Source organism: Cygnus olor, chromosome 1 (assembly GCF_009769625.2).
Source record: "Cygnus olor isolate bCygOlo1 chromosome 1, bCygOlo1.pri.v2, whole genome shotgun sequence".
In the NCBI taxonomy this organism is placed as follows: domain Eukaryota; kingdom Metazoa; phylum Chordata; class Aves; order Anseriformes; family Anatidae; genus Cygnus; species Cygnus olor.
This window is the reverse complement of record NC_049169.1, coordinates 136632455-136642522: the sequence shown is the minus strand read 5'-3', so window position 1 is coordinate 136642522 and position 10068 is coordinate 136632455. Positions and strand designations below refer to the sequence as shown.

At 42.1% G+C, this 10068-nt stretch overlaps 1 protein-coding gene across 3 annotated transcripts; it reads left to right on the top strand.

Annotated features, from left to right (window-relative positions):
- The first annotated feature begins 909 nt into the window (after positions 1-909).
- Positions 910-8817, top strand: AKAP17A (A-kinase anchoring protein 17A). Of its 3 annotated transcripts, none has more exons than XM_040534653.1 (6): positions 929-1048; positions 1167-1302; positions 1655-2397; positions 4176-4324; positions 5340-5580; positions 6844-8817. In XM_040534653.1, exons 3-6 carry the CDS (start codon positions 1723-1725, stop codon positions 7768-7770), a joined length of 1992 nt encoding a protein of 663 aa, XP_040390587.1. In that variant the 5' UTR covers positions 929-1048; positions 1167-1302; positions 1655-1722; the 3' UTR covers positions 7771-8817. The 3 variants fall into 3 exon arrangements, with proteins under 3 accessions (XP_040390581.1, XP_040390587.1, XP_040390596.1); XM_040534662.1 differs by having other exon boundaries at positions 1167-1313; XM_040534647.1 differs by having other exon boundaries at positions 910-1048; positions 1167-2397.
- The last annotated feature ends 1251 nt before the right edge of the window (positions 8818-10068 follow it).

The following is a 10068-nucleotide window of genomic DNA, read 5'->3' as shown; positions in this document are numbered from 1 at the left end:
TCTCTGAGAATACGGGAGCCTAAATCTGCAGGGCAGTGACACAGGGAATGGTGGCAAGTCTTCTCCCATGCCTATATGGTGCTTGGCACAGAGATGGCAAATTCTGCATCCTTTGCTTGCGCTGAACACAAGTATGAGCTATCCGCCAAAGGTAAAGCTGCGGTGAGAAGCTCTGGTATGTCGCATTATCTGAAAAACAGCATATGATCATATAAAAACTGTACTTGAGGATCTGCTGGCCTATCAAATGCTTTCCCCGGCATAGGGGTTTGGCCCTACTGAGACATACTGAGGGTATCTGAGATGCAAGCAAAGGCGCAGTATGTTCAGCCCAGGATTCGGGAAGACTCAGACCCTCGTGAACAAGCAGTTCAAAACCTGGCAGGACCCAAACCTGAGGTAACACTGAATGCTAGATTGGGTTTTAACTCGCGTGCCTTTTGCTGCTTGGGGTGCTGCAGGTTATCCAGCACAGCCTCCAGCTGACCATGTAGGTCCTGTGGCAGACTTCCCAGCCCCGTGTTTACAGCCTGGACGTGCTGCAGCACCGTAAGCAGCACCGGCCCCCCCATGTTCGTGCAGCCAAGCTGCGCCTCTTGGTTTGGGCCATTCCCCCTGCTGGTTTGTCGGGTGATTCCCTCACAGAGCCTGGGTCTGTGTACACAGAGAGCTCAAGCTACCAGAATCGTGTGGTACAAATAACGTATGTAGGCCTTGGCGGTGAAATCTGAGAGGGAACACAGAAATAGTGAATGTGATACTGCCTGCTTTTTAACCATAATTAATTAATTAATTAATTAATTGCTGGATCCTCAGCCCTCAGCCCGACAGCCAACGACCGCGGGCAACTGCGCATGCGCCGCGCCGAGCCGCCGCCAGCCCCCCCCCCGCCCCGCCGCCCCTCCCGGCGCTGCCATAGAGAAGGAAGTCCGCCGAGAGCTAGAGAAGCCCTCCGGAGGCAGCTACAGGAGGCGGTCGGAGTTCGCCGGCGAGCCCGGCAGGAAGCGGAAGCGGTGGGGGCTGCGCGCGGGGCCGGCGGCTGTTTGCGGTGGGTCGCGGCCGGGCGGGTGGGCCCCGGGCACGGCCCCGGTGCCGGTCGGTGCCGGAGAGGTCCCCTTGCGCCCCCCGGGCCCCTCGCTAAAAGCCGTGCGTTTGTGTCGTTGCAGGTGGCCGGCACCCGAGCGCTTCTGTGTGGAGAGCCCCTGCGTCGGCGCGGCCCCGGCGGGGTTTGCTTGTTGTTAAGTAGTCCGCGGAGCCGTGTGGCGTCGCGCCTCTTCCTCCCCTCCCTCCTGAGAAACAAGGGTAGCTGCTCTGTGAGCCATCACATACCAACCTCATTTACCCCTAAGATTGTCATCAGCTCCTTTTTTTTTTTTTTTTTTTTTTCTGAGGCCTTACTGAGGTTTAATCGTTTATAGGTTCTGGTGGTTATAAAGTAATTTAACATGTTTGTACTGCTCGGTTTTAACTCTCTAATTGACTCCTGTATTAAGAGACCTTGGTTTTACGTGGGAGTGGTTAAATGTCCAAAGAATTCGATTGTTTACGGATAAGGGCTGTTTTGTTTGACTACTGTTGGCCTACAACTTAAACTTGCATCTTTATTTTTTTTATCCTTTATGCTTTTTCTGTGTTATGGCTGCTGCAACAATAGTTCATGATACATCAGAAGCTGTAGAGCTCTGTGCTCCCTGTGGGTTGTACCTTAAGCCCATTACAAAAATGACCATCAGTGTGGCACTTCCTCAGCTGAAACAACCGGGAAAATCTATTTCGAACTGGGAAGTGATGGAAAGACTGAAAGGGATGGTGCAAACCCATCAGTTTTCCACTCTGCGGATATCTAAAAGCACGATGGATTTCATCCGGTTTGAAGGAGAGGTCGAAAACAAAAGTTTGGTCAAGTCTTTTCTGGCGTGCCTCGATGGCAAAACAATAAAGCTGAGCGGCTTCTCTGACATCCTGAAAGTCCGCGCTGCAGAATACAAGATTGACTTTCCTACCAGGCATGACTGGGATTCGTTTTTCCGTGATGCAAAAGATATGAATGAAACTTTGCCAGGCGAAAGGCCAGATACCATCCATCTGGAAGGCTTGCCCTGTAAGTGGTTTGCAGCAAAGGACTCTGGCTCAGAAAAACCAAGTGAAGAAGTCCTTATAAAAGTTTTCAGAAAATTTGGAGAAATACGTAATGTGGACATACCCATGCTGGACCCTTACAGAGAAGAAATGACTGGCAGAAATTTCCACACCTTCAGTTTTGGAGGCCATTTGAATTTTGAAGCCTATGTGCAATATCAGGAGTATGCAGGTTTCATTATGGCCATGAACGCTCTGCGAGGGATGAAGCTGATGTTCAAAGGCGATGATGGCAAAGCTGTGGCTTGCAATATAAAGGTGAGAAACGGGGGGATTTTTTCATGGGAAGCCATGTGAAAATGCGAACAGATAAATGTTAATTCTGAAGCACTTAAAACCTGCAGTTTGTTGTAGTGGTGACAACAGCTGACGTTGATGTGGTTCTGGGGACCAGCACTTAGTTTTAGAAGGAGAGTGATGGGAAGAGTAAACATGTCCTGTTAGACTCTGAATGTGAGGTTTTGCTCTTTTTTTTTTTTTTAACAAGACAGCTCTCGAAATGAGAACAGTTAAGGAACGGCCAAGTATATGAACATTACCTGTTAAGTGGTTTTTATAAAGTAACATGTATCTGCAAATCTTGTCATTTCACATAAAATATCTAATCCTTAGTAAGTCCAGACATATTTCACTGTCATGGGAGGGCTGCCTTTACAGTGCATTGTTCTCTTTTGTACAAGCTGACGGTTAGAAATTTTGGGGAGAGGGACAGCCTTCGTTTTTGATCCCTGTGTTGATAATGAGGTTTACCCATCGGGTGTTAGGATTGTGAAGCAAATACCATGTGGTCTGTATGGAATACAGAGGTCATCATGCTCAGCATACTTCATGTACAGAAAGGCCACCCTAAAATTGAAGCAACTTACTAATCTGTGTCACAGTTCCCTGCGAATCCAGTGTGTTTAATTCATATTATTTACATACAGAGTTTTCCAGATCTTTTCTCTGTAACCCCATTGTCTTAAGAAGTGAAACTAGTGACAGGAGATGATCATGGCTGAGTCTGTTCAGATGTTTTATCTGTGAGAGTATGGCCTGAAGAAAAATTGTGATAAGTTTGGGGACTGTCCATGCATTTGCATAGCAGTTGAGTGAAATATTTGCTTGTATTTCAGGAAAAAGCTTGAGTACTCACTTATGTAGTTTGGGAGCATGCAAAGATTAGTTTAAGTTTTGGTTTAGTCAGTAAAATACTGTAACCTCTTCAAAGAAGGTCAGCAGGACCATAGAAATAGTTGTACCTTGACCCTCCCGTTTTCAAGGGATGTGAAATTCTAACTGTTGCTTACATGCTCTAGATCAGGGCTCCCAAATTTAGGTCTCCTGTGCATGCCTTCCTGGCAGCTGCCTTGGGGCTGATAGGAAAGAGGGAGGGCTGTGCTCACAACTGTGCTGTCAAGACAGATCTCTTTCACACGAGGTCACGGCACTGTCCAGCTCTGCTTCTCCAGGCCTTTTAGCCTGTTAGTGGAACAAACTGAGGCGTGTGTATCTGAATTTGGGAATTTTTGTGTTGGAATTGGTGAGGAGGCATTAGCTTAAGCCAGGTGCTAAATGTTACAAAACTGGTGCTTTTCTCCCGGTGAATTTACAGATCACAGTGTTGCACAGAAAGGGAGGCCTGACTAAGGCCCACTTCTACCTAATACTGTACAGTCCCCAGTGGCATCCATGAGATGAAAGAGTTCTTCACTTTCCTCTTCTGACACTGGTGGAAAACGTTGGATAGCCGGGGCCTAAACCACATCAGGTTTACATTTGGATGTCAGAAACATACAGAAGTGTAAACTGGTACGCAGCTGTGCTAGCATGTAGGCAGTGAAATTAAGGGACAATTCCTAGTAATATGTTTATAGTACTCTGGTGTTTGTTCTGGAAACATACAGAAGAGAAGGTCCCTTTGCTTTTGAAAAAAGGTTTTATATTTATGCTTGTACTCATGTTTTGAATGCCTTTGTGCTAGGTCAAAACTTGGTTGCTGGGTTTTTTTCTTTTGTTTGTTTACTTAAAAATCTTTTCAATTGTATTCTGTAAAGGTTTCTTTTGACTCAACAAAACACCTCAGTGATGCATCAATTAAGAAGCGTCAGCTTGAAAGGCAAAAACTTCAAGAGCTTGAAAAGCAGAGAGAAGAACAAAAACGCAAAGAGAAAGAAGCTGAAGAAAAACAAAAAGAGGAAGAAAGGTACTTCTTGTTTATGGCTCTTCTTTATGTTTTCACCAGTACAGCATGGCAAAACTCCTTCCTATTTGCATCAGCAGATTTAAAAAAAAAAAAACACCCACAAAACTAAATACAAGTTTCCTTTCAAAGTTCTGATCATGTAGTTGAAGTTACTCATTTAAAACTGAGTGAGAGTATTGTAGTCCTTTTATTGATATAGGGTTCAGGGGTTGAGACCTGGATGTGAAGAAGAATAGTTTAAATTTTTTTGGTAAATATACAGTTCTAAGATCTTGAAACACATGCACTTGTTCTACTAGTAAGTAACTGATATAACAGAGCTCATTTGCCCTGAACATTGGTGTTTTTGCAGTAAAGGAATGGGATACAAGCACATTTTAGTGTTATTTTAAGAAAATGAATGTAGGTACAAATATCGTACAACAGCTATTCAGAATATTATAAATGTTAATGCAGTTTTTTTTCAGATTGTATGGTGTACGGTTGCCTTGATAGGCATAACTTGTTACTGCTTAATTTTTGTTTTAAGTGTGAGGTAAAACATCTTACTGAACAAAACCGTTAATTTCCTCAGTAAGGTTATTTAGATCATCACTAATACTTACATTCAGTTCAAAATACTAAAACTGCAAATTACTCAATTTCGTAATAATCATGACATTAGACGTGTGATCTCAGAAACCCACATTCTTTTGCATAAGCCACCATTTTGTCTTAATGACTGAGCTGAAATCCATCAACCATGCACGTGTCAGTTGGATTGGTAGTTTTCTTCTCACTGTGATGAAAAAAAAATCTGTAGCCATATTTTGTTTGGATACAAAATTGTTTTTACTTTCCTATCACAAATAAGGAATAAAAAATTCACTTTGATTTTTTACTTCAGTTTTCCAGTAGCCACCAAGACTTATGAAGACACAAATGCACTTAAAGTACAAAATATACTTTGTAATATAGTCAGGAGTCTAAAATTGTACCTGCTCTAGACAAGCTAAAAATACTAATCTCTTTTTAGGAAGCAGAGAGAGCTTGAAGAATATGAGAGAGAAAGAAAAAGAGAAGAGAAGTTGCGCAGAAGAGAACAGAAACAGAAGGATCGTGAACTTCGACGAAACAAAAAGCAACTTGAAAAACTTCAAGCTGAAGAGCAGAAAAAACTGCAAGAGAAGATAAAGCTAGAAGAAAGGAAGCTCCTGCTAGCTCAGAGAAATCTTCAGTCCATTAGACTAATTGCAGAACTGCTAAGCAGGGCAAAGGTAACTTCAATATTTATTTCAGCAGCTAACGAAGAGCCCATCAGAACAAAGCCTTTTACTGACGTGGGAGGGGGTGGGGATTGCTGTTCATTAAACAACAGATTTAATACTTCTCTAGCTGCTATTCCTTAGATCAAAAATTAAAAAAAGTCTAATGAAACAGTATTTCTCCCTTGGTAAAATATGCATGTATAGGTAAATGGAAAAGTGAACTTGAACCTTAAGTCCCAAATAACATTCTTTTAGCAAGTAAACCAATTGGCAGCCTTGCTCTCAAGTCAAGGAAAAGAATGTGTAAGCATGATAAAGTGAACAAAACACAGAAGGTAAGATGCAAGACTCCTTATTTCTAATACGGATTTTGGTACTTGTTCCCTTCTGGCCTTCAGCAGTTTTTAACTATTCTTTCCAGTTTTAAAAAGGGGTTTCATTATTTGATGTTTGAAAATGTGCAGAGAGGCTTCTCTACAGGAAAAGTAGTTGAAATTTCGAGTGTTAGATCCCGTCTCTCTAACAACTATTTTTTTCACTAAAACAGGGTGGAGTTTGCTTAAGATACGGATAAAGTTGTGCTAGGGCGTAACGTAATGCTTGTTAAGTATTTTCTGCAGCAGTGAAAAACTGTGTGGCAAAATACACTTTTATTCCTTGATGCCGGTGTACCTCAGGATTGTTTTTGAATTAGAGCTCATACAGTGCTAAGTGGTTAGCTATATGTTAGGAGAAGGGAGAAATACTTCTTGCAGACTGTGTAGCTTTGTTTCTCTGAAATAGATAAAATAGTTTTTCAGTCAGTAACTCTGAGGAGTGCACTAAGCTGAACAGAATTTAAAAAAATGGGTTTGAACCTTTTTTTTTTAGTATCATGAGTTTGTAAAGTGGTTGACAGCATGAGAATCGGTTTCTACATAATGAGTATTTATTTTTTTTTAAGGACCCATTGTGAAGTGGTCTGTGAGTTGCAGGTTGCAAACCTCTTAGAGAAATCAATGTTTTCAGTTAGACTGAAACCTTCAAGTATCAACCTTGAGAAATTTAATATTTCAAATTGTATGTTTTGATAGCTTCTATGTTATTCTTGTAAGGATCCGTAATGACTGAACTTTATCTGAGAGAGAAAAATGGGAGGGTTACATTCTGTTTGTAAGACATCTTATTTTCTTGCCAGATTGCTGCTTTTGTGTTACGGTACAACTTGGAAGCATGAGTGAGTCTATAAATATTTTCCTCTTTACTCTTGCTTTCCCTGTGACTATCTTTCAGACTGTAAAGCTTTTGGAGCAAGAACAAAATGAAGAAAAGATCCGTCTTCAGCAACTAGAGGAAAGAAGAAAGCTTCAGGAAGCTGAGCTCAGACGGGTGGAAGAAGAAAAAGAGAGAGCACTGGGTCTGCAGAGAAAAGAAAAGGAACTAAGGGAGAAACTACTGAACAATCTTCTGAGCAAGAAAATGGATGCAGTTCATCAAAGCAAAGAAGAAACGGAAGCCTCTCAGTCTGACTTGCTGAAAACTGCTAGCGGTGTTCCCCACAGTGTGTCATCCAGCTGCATCACTTCTACCTCAGGACAGGCTGCTACAGGCAAACTGGTGTCAAGCTCTCAAAGAGAAGTAGCATCCCCTGAGAGTCAGTGCAAGTATTTGAATGGCAATATTCATGACAGAGCTCACGTCAAAGAAGGTCAGAAACTTCATACCACAAACTCAGAGAGGTGTTCTGAGAAAAGAAGTTCAGGAGTACTCTCATGTGTTCCTGCCAGTAACCAGCAGCAGAAGAGCCTCTCTAGCTACGACCAGAATAGCTGCAGGAAGGACTCACATGGTGAGCAGGGCAAACGTAGCACAGAGGCAAGGAGAAGGAAAAGCCGTTCGTGTAGTAGCATAAACACTGATGACAGTAAGGGTAAACGAGAGAGGAGCAGGCACAGAAGAGATGGGGGCAGTTACCAGGATGAAAAGCGCAGGAAGGAGAGGAGGTATTACAGACGCTCTAGCAGAAGTTACAGTCCTCGACGAAGTCACAGTCCTCGTCGAAGAAGCGTAAGCCCCAGACGTTCACGTTACGGAAGAATTCGCAGTAGTGAACGTAAACGAGACAGAAGAGAGAGAAGTCGTAGTCGCAGAAGCTTGAGCAGGAAGCGAAGGTACAGGAGGAGATCACTGAGTAAGCAACGGAGTACCTGGAGTGGGTAGTGGAGGCCTGGACTGTTTGGAAAGGCTGTGGTTGGACACAAGGGCCAGAAAGTTGTAAATGAGACCTCATTGGTGTGACTGCTGTAAGAAAACGCTTCTGTTTCAACCAATGCCTAATTTGCATATAGTCCCTGAAATCAAGAAAATAGATACCTGATTTTTTTTAAGTTCCTTCGTGCTCTGTTGTCTCTTTCTAGGTTTCTACCGCAATGTAGGTGTAATCACCTGTGCTTGTGCTCGAGTTCCTACAGTGCTAAAAGCCAACTTGTATCCTCAATTTTCAGTTTTCTAAACCTTAATTTTAGCCAATTTAGTTTTTCATCTCTTCATCACCTAATTTGGTTTGAGAAGTACATGGGTGCCAGTTGTAGGAACTCCGGACATTACAAGCTATCACATACAGATTTGATTTAAAACGCTTTCTGGTGCACTTAATGAAATTGCATTTAACAAAGTAGAGTTTTTGCTGATTGAGCCAGATAGCAAGACTTTCGTATGGTTCTTAAAGCCGACTATAAAGATACACAGGATATCTTTTTAACTGCTATGATTCCTTCATATGTCTGTATAGTGCCAAGCTGTGTGGCCCAAATTATTCTGGCATGTACTGCCATTTGTATAGTAATACTTTCCATGTAAGAAAGGCACACTGATGTAGGAGGTAAGAAGCAGTGGTAAAAAGGTTGAAAAGTTGTTCTGTTGTTTTGTCAACATATTTGGCTTTGGAATTACTCCAGGTGGCAAAGAGCCACCGGAAGCATTTTTTCAGGTACGTACAGAGCTAGCCATTGTCTTTTGGAAAAGGGGCCTTCTTGCTAAATTATTTTTACTTGCGGTGTTGAAAAGTAAGGCTGCAGTGTCTCTTGTTAAATCCATTTAAGAATACTTTTGCTTCTAAAATGCAGCTCAGGAATATTAAAAGCTATAACATTACAGTGAAAGAGTTTATTTTGCCTTTTTATGGTAAAATTAAAAAAAACCTGTTTCCAGTGAACTGAATTTGCTGTTTTCATATGTCAGTATATTAAAATCTATGTAAGTGTTCTATGAGAATCTGTTTGTTGAAAAACGCATTTGAATAATGAGGCTCAGCCACTCATCTTGACAGTCTTTGATGTACAGCTATGTCCACTGTTAATTCAGCAGGGTATGTGCTCTTTATCTATAGCCTTCAGATGCAGTTTTCCCCGCACTGATGCCTCAAATCAAATCGCATCCCTTTCCTGGAGTGCTTCAGAAGAATATTGGTGCTGCAGCTCAGCTGGATCCCCAGCTGGCTGAGTGCATCCATGTTTCCATGGAAGATGTTTCTTGCTAGACCACACTGCTGAAATCTTTGTTGTTTCTAGATGTGGAAGGAAAAGAGAGGTTCTTCCTGGCAATTCGGGTTTTTAAAGATTGTTACTTTTCAAGTTTGTGATTTTTCTTGTGAGTTTCACCACTGTTTTTGAGGCTGAAACCTCAGCTGATTTATCTAATCATCTCAACACCACCAGTCTCTTGAATTCTGAGCAGTTGCTTTTGTTGGTGAGTTAATTTTTCTACAGTCTTTGCTGGAGTGTTAGAAACCGATCTGTTGAAGATAAACTTATCTTTAGTAATGATTTGACTAAAATCCGGTATAATGTTGATGGCAAGTATTTGATAAGTCTGGTGGGATGCCTATTCATAAACGTGTGTTTTTTTAGCCTGCTCTCAAATACTGATGCATTGTCCATGATAACACCATGTTTAAGGAAGGAAGAAAAAGTGTGTGATTCCATCTGCAGTCCTGCAAGGAGTTGAACTAATGGCTGTCAATACCAATGTCTTTGAGCTCGGGATGAAGGTTCTTACTAGTATGGTATTTCCACAACATATCCTGTGGATTTCCGCTGGGGTTGATGTGGGGGGGTCTTGATGATTAATATATGTAACTGGGGAAATGCTAGTTTGTAATGCTACTCTGAGGAAGTTATCATGCTAGGAATGCAGTGTGTCATTGCCATGTGTGGAAGCAGTTAAGGCAGTGGCGGTCATCAAAAAGCATTCCTACTAGAAAAATCCAACAGCTATTGTCAGTTGATGTGGGAAGGGGAAGGAGTGCTGAATATCTTTTTTTCACTCCAAAGAAGGCAGCAAGACCAGATTTGATATCCCAGCCTGAGACGATTAAATTCTATAAGCTCCCCTGATGTCTAGGGCAATTTCTGAGGTCAGAGGAGATAAGCGTCCTTCCCCCAAGCCCTGCTCGTCTGTCAGGCTTTGATCATTTAGCCTAACACACCGTATCCAGCACTGTCTTCGTACAACATCATA